The sequence below is a fragment of the Falco rusticolus genome, chromosome 3, assembly GCF_015220075.1.
Source record: "Falco rusticolus isolate bFalRus1 chromosome 3, bFalRus1.pri, whole genome shotgun sequence".
Lineage (NCBI taxonomy): Eukaryota > Metazoa > Chordata > Aves > Falconiformes > Falconidae > Falco > Falco rusticolus.
The window spans coordinates 53994219-54007128 of record NC_051189.1 but is presented as its reverse complement, the minus strand read 5'-3'; the positions used below and the strand labels follow the sequence as shown (position 1 = coordinate 54007128).

General features: G+C 41.8%; 1 protein-coding gene across 3 annotated transcripts in view; it reads right to left on the bottom strand.

Annotated features, from left to right (window-relative positions):
• Positions 1-4435: 4435 nt before the first annotated feature.
• Positions 4436-12910, bottom strand: part of CHST9 (carbohydrate sulfotransferase 9) — a 94691-nt gene continuing 86216 nt past the window's right edge. For all 3 annotated transcript variants that reach the window (XM_037382277.1, XM_037382280.1, XM_037382279.1), the window contains exon 5: positions 4436-6238. In XM_037382277.1, coding sequence (XP_037238174.1) covers positions 5141-6238 — 1098 coding nt within the window. In that variant the 3' untranslated portion in view covers positions 4436-5140. The remainder of the gene's footprint in view (positions 6239-12910) is intronic.

The following is a 12910-nucleotide window of genomic DNA, read 5'->3' as shown; positions in this document are numbered from 1 at the left end:
CCAAGTCTGTTACGCCAGCCACAAGCAGAGCTACATCTAACAAACTAGAAACCTGTAGGACTCACCGCAATTAGCTACAGCACCAAGAACTCATCAGTTCTCCCCCAAAACAGCTATTTTTATGAACACCAAATTTAATCTAAAACAATCTCATTAAACTAAATAATATGACTGGTTTCCTCCACCCACCCACATACACACATTTCAGAAAGCAAATCCATCCCAGGTATCTGGGGTTATGGACAGATTCCTTTTGCCGAGTCAGTTACACACCCCATACTTTGTGTTCTTGCCCTGACCTCTGAACTGTAGGTGAATTAGTTGATATAGGACAGGCACATCTATATTTTTTATAAAGTGTTATCATTTATAGTCTGATTTTGGACATTAGGTTCCAAGGCCAAAGTAATTTAGTTTTGAAAGCATCACAGCAGGTTATACAGCTAATAAACTGGCATGAACATTACAGTTAAAAAGACTCACCTGATGTATTGTTAGCCTGAAGGCACACACAACAAAGACTTTTACATATAACCTACATATACAATACAAAGCTCTAGTAAAATATTTTCCTCTCAGACTTCTGCAAAGTGTTATACTGTAATTTCCATTTAAATTTAAACTACGTTTAAAATTAAAGTGGTGATCTCCAATGACACATCACCAAGATAGAACAGCCCGAGGCAGGAGCAGCTCCAATAAATTTGGCCTTTTGGGGGAGTTACACCAGAGGACATTTCAGGAGGATGTGCCGTGTTTGACTGCACTGTGGCTGCACACCTCTGACTTCCAGCAAGCAACAGTTTACCAGCAGATTTAGATGGGACGGGAATAACTGATGTCTGAGTTTTGCAAGCCAATCCTACCTGGAAAAACAAAGCTGCCTGACATTGGCAAATATGTCAGAATTTGAGAATGCACACTTATGAAGTTTAATTTACTTTTAATTTTAATTTATTTGCATTTAATTTCTTTTAACTTTACTATTAAATAAAAAAGTATAATTTAATACAGATTCATTTTAGAGGAAAGGGAAGTATGGAACGTTAGTGTCCAAAAATCAAGGTTTTGTTTCAGGAGGGAAACATGACTGCCTGGTGTTTGGAAGGGACAAACGAGCCAAGGGAGCACCCTCCTCCCGCTCCAGCCCTCCCACGGCCTCGTTGGAATGCCTTTACAGCACATTTGACTTGCCCTGACAACCGACCTGCATTATAGAAGTACTCAGAGATCTTAAATGAAGAAACATACATAACTAAAACACATTTACTGTAATGAAGCCCCTTACAAGAGGCTCTGCATGCCACAGCTGATCTCTGGTATAATTCTAATTACACTGAATGTTGCGGAGTGTATCTTCATTCCTCTTCTGCATATGTTCAATACAATTTTCTGAGTAAAACAAACAAACAAACATCTGTGCACAGTTGTGGAGGTGGGATTTTATACTAGTTTACAGCGGATGACCTTCAGTTTCTGTTTTCGCCTACCAGTCTAACAAAATATAAGCCAAGTTACAGACCAAACTCACACTTTGACCTTTTAAAATTTACTTTTAAAAATAGAGGTTATCTTTTATGCTGCAAATTATGCCTTTATCTCTTATAATCCCATAAGTCAGATATCACAGTCCCACTTCAATTATGCTAAACTCTTATGTTAATTTTAAATCATGTAACTTAATTCCTGGCAAAGCAGGCTGGTGATTTTCAAAATGTGGTTAATGAGGCAAAATACAATCTAGATTCTGCTACTGAGATCATCTGAATCCCTTAAGTCACTGAAGATGACTGTGGAGAGGCTCTTCTTTACAAAAGTCTGGGTTAGATTTTCAAAAAATGAATTTTTAAGTGCAGTTAGGGGCTATGAAATTTGAGGTTGAGCATACAAAGAAGTTAAATTACTTTCACTAGAGCCATAGAACAACAGTGCGGCTAAAACAATTACACTTCTGTGCACATACATGCTTTAAAGGCCTTAAGTAGGGTCCTCCCCTTTTAAATCACAAATGCAAACCATACCAGTTTTTCAAGATGACAATCCAGGGACCTGATGTCTATGTCCATGGATGCATGCAAATCAATGTCATTTTCTCTCTCATTTGCAGAAGCCAACATTTGTAGTAACATCTCTCACACACCCCCCTTGACTCAAACAATAGCTTTATCTAAAACCCATTAGTAGATTAAATCTTATGAGCCTGTACAGCTTTTTCAATACAATTACAACCCCACAGCCCCTGAATCTCTGTTGTTTCCTGATCAGATAGGCTGAAAGTTTGTCACTAAAGCAAGCTCAAGGTGAAACTTAAGTTTTTCAGAAACTTTGTCATTTACTACTATTTATTTCCCTGAATTAAAGAATTCATACAAAACATATATAAACTGGCCTCCATTCTTTATTAGCATGTTAACCTTTTTTTCCTCATATGTTTTTTAGAAAATACTGGTACATGAGCCTTTTTCATTTCTGTCAATTAACAATTGACATATAATAATTAGTACATATCCACAACAGACAAGAATAAGCAAGTATATAGACATCCAAAGGTTACCATCCATTTATTTTTTATTCAACATCTTCAGTGGCCTCCCTACAAGGCAAGAGAGACTCATTCAGGATTTGAGGTGGGAATAAATACTTACAAGAGCAGAGGATCTAGACAGCTCCACTGCACCCATGGAAAAGATGCTTTTTACACCAACATCAAATCCAAGTGAAATCTAAGGCAGTTTTCACGAGTTAGGAGGTTTGACGACACAGAATCAAAACTCTGGCAGGATCTGCTCTTTAATGTCCTAATGCATAATCCCACTTGTGAGCAACAGTCATGAAAATGCATGGCCAAATTAACAAAAAAAAATGATGGGTAGAGACACATAGGAACTGGGTAACAGCCGTTACCTAGCATGGTGCACAACACTGGAGCAGTAGTGTGCTGGTGTCCAGCATGACGGTGGCTGCAAGGAACTACCTCTCTGCCCTCCCCATGGTGCCCCGGGAAGAGCAGTGCAGCTCCAGTGCTCTCTACTCTGGGATGGATCCCACAGGGAAATCAGGAGGAATTTCTGCCAGGGAAGGTGTGAGTCAGACACCATCTTGAGTCTAAAGGGCAGATTTAGGGACACATTTTTCATGGGAGGAAAGACATGCATCGGGGCAGTTCAGTGGTTGGATATCCTGCCCCAAACGCTTCTGGTGTTAACATCTATGGGTCCGTCTAGGCACAGCAACAGCTCACACAGGTTAACGGTGTGTGCATTTATCTATCCAAGGCATCCCTGCACCCCTCCACACCTCATGGTGATGATGGCTTGTGGGGTCTTTCCTTCTCCTCCTCTTTGCTTGACAGCCCCAGGGAACACGCTGGCTTCAGCTACAGGTACTGCTAGTCACATACAGCACCCCCTCCCACTTGGGCTGCTCAGTGTGCTTTTACCTTTCTGCCTGGGAGCGACTCATTCTGCCACGAGGAGAGATGTGCAGAGTCTGCTCAGTTACACACTGGCACCATGGGGGCATCTTTTTTCCTCTTCTGAGGAGAAAACTCAGGGAGAAACAAGCAGCAAGGGCACATAGGAAGTGGTCTCTCCTTCCAGCAGGGACCCACAATTACTTCTGTAGAAGGACTGAAGCTGTACCTTTGTCCGAGATGAGGGAAAGGACAGCAATAGCACTAGCCGTGAGCAGTGGTTGGGAACAGAGGAAAAGCACATTTTACTTGCATCAGTTTCCCACCAGGCTGTTTCTTTATTCTGCAACTTGCTATATCAAGACACTGGAGCTAGATGCCCCAGCCCACTCGGGGAAGCAAAGAACAGCCGTCATCTTTATCTTGGAAGGGCATTGGGATTTCTCCCAATCCTTTTTGCAGAAATTTCTCCTCCTGCTCCTCGGACATCCTGGCCACCTATCCTACAATACCACGTGCAACTGCAGGTTGCAGGAATGACCGCGTGGATTAGTCAGACAAGATTTGAGGGAGGAGAAGGAAGAGGAGGATAGAAGGTACCTTTATCTTTTATAACCAGGACTGTGGGACAACTACCTCTAGGACAAATCATCAGTACTCATCCCACCACATAACACTGCACATTCACCCCACCCCTGGGGTTTGGTGGCTTCTAACAAGGCAGGAAGGACAGCAAAACACAGGTGACTTCAGGAAGCTCTGGGGACAAAACCAGTCCATGGGTTTGGGAGGCAATGTATAACAAACACACCTGTATAACAAACTGCTGGGAGCTGGGCTGATGATCAGACACTGGCAGAACAAGAGCGGTTGCAATGGTGTTGCTTCTTAGTACAGACCTTAAAATGTCCCACTGCTACCACCCTAAGGCTTTGCCCTATCACCAAAGATCAAGACTATCTTGAATTTTGGGACCACAGCATGCATCTTGTGGTTGACTCCAGTGTAAATTAAAATGCTCCTTTTAATGTATGTGGCAGTTCTCTGAAAGGAGGGTTGTTTGTTGACTCTAGTGCATCAATCAAAATGGGGCGGTGGATTGGGACTTCAGATCACAGGCTACCCAAATTTATTCTGCTCAACAGTTTACCTGCTATGTTATTTGTAGTTTTATGCATTCATGTTTAAGATCATCCTTCAATAAAAACCAATCACGTCTAAAACCAGCTACAGTCTAATGGTAATCAAATAACCAAGCCTTGCAACTGAGAACACTGCAAACATTTTAGAAAATTAGCCGATGCTTCTTTATTAATAAGTGACAGAAAGTAAAAAATACATTCAAAAATAGTTCAAAACCAATTTCTAAAGCAGACACACCAGAAAAGAATCATGCTACTCTGAATGCTTTTTTCTTAAACCATTAAAAGAACATTAGGTAAGCTAATGCAACAGCTGGCTGCGCTACCACTTCCACAGTATAACCCATAATGGTAAAAGCAGCTTTTTCAGGCATTTTAGTGCAATTTATGCTGTTTACAGGTCTTTTTTTTGTGCATTTTCCTATAATTTAATGTCAAGTGATATCACTCAAGCTTATAAAATCCCCACTAAGTCAAGACAACTCCACTTAGCAGTAACTTTGTTTCCTTTCAGGGCTAATATCAAAGTAGTTGTTTTGAATCCCAAAATGATTAATATCTAATAGAAGCCTGAAGCTATTCTCTGCTATACGACTGGTGATGTATAATTGAACATTAAGTAATCTAAGTAATAGAAATCGTAGGTCAGCTGTCTCTCCTCCTCAGACAATTCCTTTAGGTATTGCCTCACTACTTCTGCACTTGTTCTCTCATCAGAGGAGTGTCTGTCTTTGAATTTAGGAAACTTCAGCTTGTCTGGAGCACCTACCAGCCGCAAAAAGTAGTTGGCATCTTCTTCCAGGGTTTCAAACTTTCCTATAAAATCATAGTTGATGAGGCAGGGATAGCAGAGCTTACTGACTTGCTCCCAATGAATATCCATTCCTACTGGGCGATGGGAATCTAATAGATACTGGATAAACTCCTTGAACTTGACTCCTGATCCGGTTTTCAATGCCTCTTCATTTGCATTATGTCTATACTTCTTAATTATTGCCTTTCCAAATACTGGGTGATAATAGCTGTTTGGATGTTCAAACTTATCCCTGAAGGCAGACACCAGTCTTTCCATAGGATCACGTACAAATATAGTCTTGGTGTATGTGTTCAAGCGTGTGTATATCTCTTTTAGATCGTAACTGTCCAGTTTCCTTAGATGCTTTCCATAGTGCACATCATCATGGGAAATGTTGTGTGCTGAAGCAGCAAGTCCATTGAGCACCATAAGGACCCTTTTCCAATTGGAGCAACCTGCTTTTGGCACTTCACAGTACAGGACCTTGTGTCTGTCCTCAACATAAATTCTTGACACCAGGTGCACAAGGTGGGATTGCAACTTCTTTCTGCTGTTGTATTTCTTGCAGAAGTCATGCAGGAAGGACCTGCGCTTTTCCTGGGTGCTGTCCACATCCTTCCACTTGCCACCTTTGACTAACGTCTTGTTTAAAGGGTGCGGTGCAGGAGGTAAATACACCCCTCTGAACTGGCTGAGAGGTGGCTCGCTTATCTTCTGCTGGCCAGACAGTTGGCTCACTAAGGAGGCAGCCACCACACCAAAAGGGTTAGCCTTGACCCGCCAGTGTGTGCCACCTGGGATGGCCATCTTGTGCTTACTGAGGCCAGGAGGAGTGCTCCTTCTCCATGCTGCTCTCCTTGGCATCCCTAGAGGTGGGAGTGTGAAATCCTGCAAACATGGAGAGGAGAAGAGCTTAAAACGCAGCCACAGCCCACCCCAGCCCATTCACACTGCAATAGCAGCAAGGATGGCAGTGCACGCTCTTGACCAAGCCACAGTTAGTAGTACAGTCTTTTTTGAACCACTTGATGGATACATCTGATTCAGCAACAAGCTGGGCTAATTACTGAAATACATGCTTCTGAAGCTTACCTGTTAGCGCACAGTAAGTCTTCTTACAAAAATAAATAGCTTACATCTTAGCTTTCAAGAAATCAGCAGAGGTTCACACAAGGAGGTTGACAGTCCTGGTAGGGGTGGGCAGGTGCTTCTCTCTACCAAAGACGTTTCCCCCTGCCACAGCACCGGCTGAGTTGCATGGCCACTAACAGCCCTCTGGAGCGTGCCAGCAGTCATGCCAACCACTCCCGGATCTGCTTCCAGTGCTGTGACTTTGAGCAGGCCTTGTCCCCCAGTGGTGGCAAGGGACAAACCTAGGGCTCCCACTGACATCAGTAGGTCTGAGTGGGGTACAGTGACGGATGAAAGCCTCCCTCCAAAAAGGTCCTATTCCTGCCCCTCTACAGACAGACCATGGAAGTGGGATGCATTGGATCGCATGTACATACAGGTGTTTGCAACACAGGCCTGCACCTGAGCTAGCTGTCTTCACAGCTGATACAGCAAAACAGGTGCCTCTAGAGCCTCTTCCATCTGACTTATTTAAACATCAACATTAATGACATCAACTCACTAAATATCAACTAGTGACCCTGCAAAGAATGTGAAAAGATGAGACTTTCCTCCCAAACATCTCTTGCAATGTCCCCGGCTACTGTGCAATCCACAGGCTGCAGAAACAGCAAAGCGCAGATCTGTGTTTTGCTGTCAAATTCTTCAGGGTCTTGTACTATGCAAGCTGACTGAAGAGTTTCTTGCAGTCTGGGTATTTCTGCTCTCTCATTCCCAAGTGGATCCTTGTGTGTCTGCTAAGGCTTGTAGATTTTTTTTCTGCCAGTAGGCAAGCCTGCTGCATTGGGACATCTACACAACTGCCTATTTTCACGACACTTCTGGAGAGGGGGGGATGCTGGTCAACAGGTATTTAAACATCCTGTTGCAAATACCAGCTAGCCAAATGGTTAGATGGACACACATGCACAGACTGTCTGACTGCTTTCGTTAAATCTAACTTTTTTGGAAACCTACACAAAAAGACTCTTCTGCCATAAACTGATTAAACATTTACTGGAAAGTTGATTTGTGGACTGGCAGACCATAAGTGTGGATTTGGGGGGATGGGAAATTTCATAGGCTGACTCAAGGCTGTTAAAATTCAGAGGAATAATGTAAGTAATGGTAACGCATGGAACACAATTTTAATTCCCATTTGAAATAACAGAAAAACAAGCAGTTCCAAGAAAAGTTAGCCTATCTTGCAGTGTAATAATTTCCAATGACAAAAACAAAGCTGGGGGATCAGGCTATTCTGTCTGTATTGCTGCAAACTGCTGACAACCAGGTCTTTGTTTTCACTGGACTGAGTAAAATTATTTTTGTATTGGTGAAAGCAAATAAAAGAACAGAGCCATGAAGGACTTGTACATCTGTGAGAGAGGGCATGTTGGTGTTTTTAGAGATGCAAAAGGATACTTGAACTCTTTCAATTTGACGTGGTCCTTTTTTTCTAATATAATTTGTTTCTTTAATTCTGTTATCTAATATTTCATTCTTTAAAACAAACAAACCAAAAGTCCCTAGATATTTATCGCTTCTGCTCTAGGACGGGAAGAATTCAGGAGCGTAGCTAGTGTGTAATAACAGAAAGCAGTACTAATAGTAAAACAGGGGATGACTATCAGCCTAATGGGAATTTCAGCATCACAGTGAATGGCAACTTACAAGTGCTACTGCAGAACTGCAGACTTATAAATAAAAATTAAATGCTTTGATCTTAAAAGGAACACCTGGAACTGAAAAAGGTGAAAATGAAAAATATGGGATACACAGAATACCAGGCTCAACAGAAGTAGGGATAAAGTTATACTACAATGCTAAAGTAACCAAAGATTGTAAACTCATTGGTGCAGCTCTGGAGAATTTTGTATTTAGAAGACAGTTTTCAGTGGTATGTGACTGCACTGGTGTTCCCCAATGCAGAGAAGATTCGAGAGCGCAGCAGTATCTCATGACTTCCTACGGTATGTAATCTGAATTTAGCCGTCTATTTCAGGAGGTATTTCAGTGCAAAGACACTTAAACCACCTGTATTTCAAACTAAAGCCACTAAAATGAGACCTATACTTCAGAGGAAAGTTCAGCCTTCTGGATTCAGCCTGCAATCCTGAACTAGTGGATGATGCCTTGGTTCCACCAGGCCAGGAGGGAAAAGGACAGACTGAAAGGTGTGTGGCCTTGATTTTATTCCATTTCAAACAGTCTGCCTGGGATCTAGGACCAACCCAAGGAGATTCCAGAAAAGGATTGCCTTTCAGTCTCAGAAACTGTTAATTCAGCTGTAGGAACTGCTACTGAAGGATTTTTCATGGAATTAAAGACTTCTGAGAAGGATGGGCAGAACTATTCAGAGAAATTTCAGGTAACACCCTGAAGGAACAGCATATGCACAGTGGGACTCACTTGAAAGGGGCTCTCTCCAAGTGAGATGAGGCAAAAGAAGAAAGAATGTATCAGGAAAAAAAAGTCCCATACAGAAGAAGAAGAAGAAGGAAAAAAAAAAAAGACCTAGGGGAAAAAAAATTACACAGGAAGTTCTGACAACAAAAAGAAGACCTAGGTATGTACAATACTGTTAGCTGCTTCCTCTCTCCTCTTCCCCTTCTCATTGAGACACATATCCCATTGTGAATACAACAGTATTGGCTAGTAAATGTTACTATAAGCTCCACAAGGGACAGTGTGCTTGCAGTCAATGCTGGCGGTAACTTCCACCATGTAAGAACAAGAATGGATAGTGATAATTTTGAAAGGTGTAAATGGCTGTTACATTGCCATGGAAGTTTTCCAACTCAAAAAAAAAAAAAAAAAAAAAAAAAAAAGACATCAAATCTTCCTATACACTTGCCTGAGTAACTGGGTTAGTAGGTAGTAAAGGTGAGATGAATGAAGGGATGAATCAAGTTTTACTTTTTATAAGAAATGTTTAACTAGGAAGTTTTCATGGGAAATTAACAGAAATTGTTGAATAGATAGTGCTGCTATATTTCTTAAGGAAAATCACCTGACAATCTGGCATATTTAGCTGCTACCACTCTTATGTATGTGACACACCTGAAAGCCACATACTCTGAAAGGATTTTCATGTTTTATGATACTAGGTTTACACAAAGTGAGGTGCCGCCTTTGGCTTCCTCTTGTTGCCAGTGACTTTTCCATGCCCATTTTATAACACTTTAAAGATCTGAACATCTCCATGTTATGTTGATTTTTTTCACAGCGGGAACAGGAAAACAAAAAACCTGAAAAAGTAATAAACATTTTTTAAAAAACCTTGTCTTTTATAGCTATGTTCCTAACAGTCCACCCCACAATCTGCTGAGCCCGATTATTTTGGAAAATGTCTGAACATACACCAACAACAGGCAGCACGCACATCAATCACTAACTCTGGATCCAGATCTTCCCATGCAAAAAGTCCTTATCAAACTCCTTGATCCAAGTGTCCCAAGTGCAGCGATGGCTACTCATGGTTTTCTAAAGAGAGTCAAGTATTGCACTCTTGCCAAGAATTATGCAGAGTGCTTTGCTCTCCATTTGTATTAAAACATTTGAAAGGTAGTAAAAAAATGGCCATGAGCCCAATTTAGAAGAGTAGGCATATTGCCTCTGTTTCCCTTCAGCTAGGCAGAAACGGAAGACAGATTTAAAAATTAGTTTAAATACAAGGGAAAAAGGAATGTAACTGTTAGTGTGGTGTTTGGCTACTGGCAGACAACTCAGTGAAGCTGCTGAAACAAAGGGCATTTCTGAGTCATTAAGGGGTTCATGGATTTGTTTTGACATTTTTATTGCTGGAGATTCCCTTCTCCTCCCCATCCACAAAAGGATTCCTCCTCACTGTAAAAATAAGTAGCCAATACCTTCTTTTAAACACACTGAATCTCTCCTTTCCTTTAATACCTCCACAAGCCACTGGGGTAGGAGAGATTGACTACTGCCAAGAACGGTTAAGACTCATCCAGTTATGCTTTGTGGTGGTTTTACTATGCATGGGTGGGATCTCATCTAGATAGTTTGCAATTAGAGCAACTTGCCATGAGAAGAGATAATGATGTATTGGAAAGAATGAAATTCCAGGCTGATTTACAAAGATTTACAGGCCTGCAGTGTTGTGTTTTCTAAATGCTTTAGTGCAGGATCTTAATTTTTACTTACAATTATAATAAAATAAGGCCAACAGGAAATGTAGGACAAATAATAGTGAAGGAAAGAAATATTCTGTTTTATTATGCTTTTCTGGGCTGCCAAATAACGACATTGTAAGTATCAGTAATGTGTGGTTTGGTTCTCAACATCTAGCTAACATGTCTTCTGTCCTAAAACATGCTTCCTGAAATAGTCCTCTAAGATGCTTCTTAGCAGCAACTGAATGAATCACCTGGGAGCCTACAGTGCTCTGCTTTTTACTGTGGGTTGCACTTGACTGCTGCAGGTTTCAGGGCCCTGGGGACCCTCTCAGCACTATTATTCTAAATAGCTAATATGAGTGCTCTGCAAACACACGGGTATTCAAAGATGATAAAAATGTAATTGCTTAAGACAAGAACGGGTTGAAATATTTTTTGCTGATGAAACTTATGAAAAACAATTATTTAGAAGGACAGAGCATTTGTGTTTTTTGATCAAGCCAGGCAGGGGTTCTGCAGTACTTACAGAAACTTACCCATGAGAAGCAGCAAAGGTGCCTAATGATGAAATGACAGGAGTTTGAAATATATGCTTGGAGTATACTGTGACTTTGCTTACATCCCAGTCCTTTGGTACTAGACATGTTTGGCAGTGCCAAAGTTCAGCATGAACTGAGAGCACTAGACACTTTATTTTACTGTACATTGCTTCTTATGTGAGGATTGTATTATAATCATAAAATGTCAAGACCTTACCTGTTTACCTAGGACCTGTCTGTAGAAAGCAGACAGATAAAGGGTCTTCTAACATAAGGTTCATTTTCCGATTCAGTTTCTGATTCTACATTGATCAGGGAGCTCAGGAGATCAGTTTCTTAATTTAGGTATTTAGATGAAGGTAGCTTGAATACTGGAGGGCTATAAAACAAAGATCCTCTTACTTGGATTGTAGGTATGTATGAGTCTTGGAAAAGGTTATATATAGTTTCAGCCTAAACATCATTTGCTAAAAACATCAAGTTTTTCACATAATTGGAAACAGAAGGATTTCTTCAGCAGAGATCCACAACTGTGGCACATGGCGCAGAATTGAAATATGAGGCAGCTGAAATACGAGGAAAAGTTTGCATGACTACTGCTATCTTCATCACTTTTGGATGGAAGTGTTGATCTGCCAGAGGGCAGGAAGGCTCTGCAGAGGGATCTGGGCAGGCTGGATTGATGGGCTGAGGCCGACTGCATGAGGTGCAACAAGCAGCAGTGCTGGGTCCTGCACATGGGTCACAGCACCCCCATGAACTCTACAGGCCTGGGGAAGAGTGGCTAGAAAGCTGCCTGGTGGGAAAGGACCTGGGGATGCTGGTTGACAGCTGGCTAAACATGAGCCAGCAGTGTGCCAAGGTGGCCATCAGCATCCTGGCTTGTATTAGAGACTGTGTGGCCAGCAGGAATAGGGAAGTCATTGTCCCCCTGTACTCGGCACTGGTGAGGCTGCACCTCAAATACTGTATTCAGTTTGGGGCACCTCACTTCAAGAGGGACATTGAGGTGCTGAGTGTCTCCAGAGAAGGACAACAAAGCTGGTGAAGGATCCAGAACACAAGTTATATGAGGAGCGGCTGAGGGAACTGGGGGTGTTTGATCTGGAGCAGAGGAGGCTGAGGGGAGACCTTCTCACTCTTTACAGCTACTTGAAAGGAGGATGCAGACAGATGGGTGTTGGTCTCTTCTCCCAAGTAAGAAGCAACAGGACAAGAGAAAAAGGCCTCAAGTTGCCCCAGGGCAGGTTTAGATTGGGTATTAGGAAAAATTTCTTCACCAAAGTGTTGTCAAGCATTGGAACAGGCTGCCCAGGGAAGTAGTTGAGTCACCATTCCTGGAGGTATTTAAAAGACATGTAGAAGTGGCACTTGGGGACATGGTTTAGTGGTGGAATTGGGAGTGTTAGGCTGGATTTGATGATCTTAAAGGTCTTTTTCAACTTAAACATTTCTATGATTCAGCAAGCCAGTGAAGCCTGGAGCTATTACTACCTCACTTTAGCTGTAAAAACATGTAAAACTATACTTACACATGTATGTACAAGTTTTCTTAAGTCTGCCAAGAGGAGGGATTATCCTTAACTTTTTTGTGCCAGAAGACTGTTTGCAAAGCGTAATTCAGAACAGCCAGACTCCTCCACTAGTATGTTACCTGAGCTGACATGTAAATATGCTCCCAACTTTCTCCTATCATAGCAGCTGTGTAGTGTAATGTCAGCCAGCTAAACAAATCCCTGCGGGAGCTCCCAATGGAGAAACTATCCAGGCTGGCC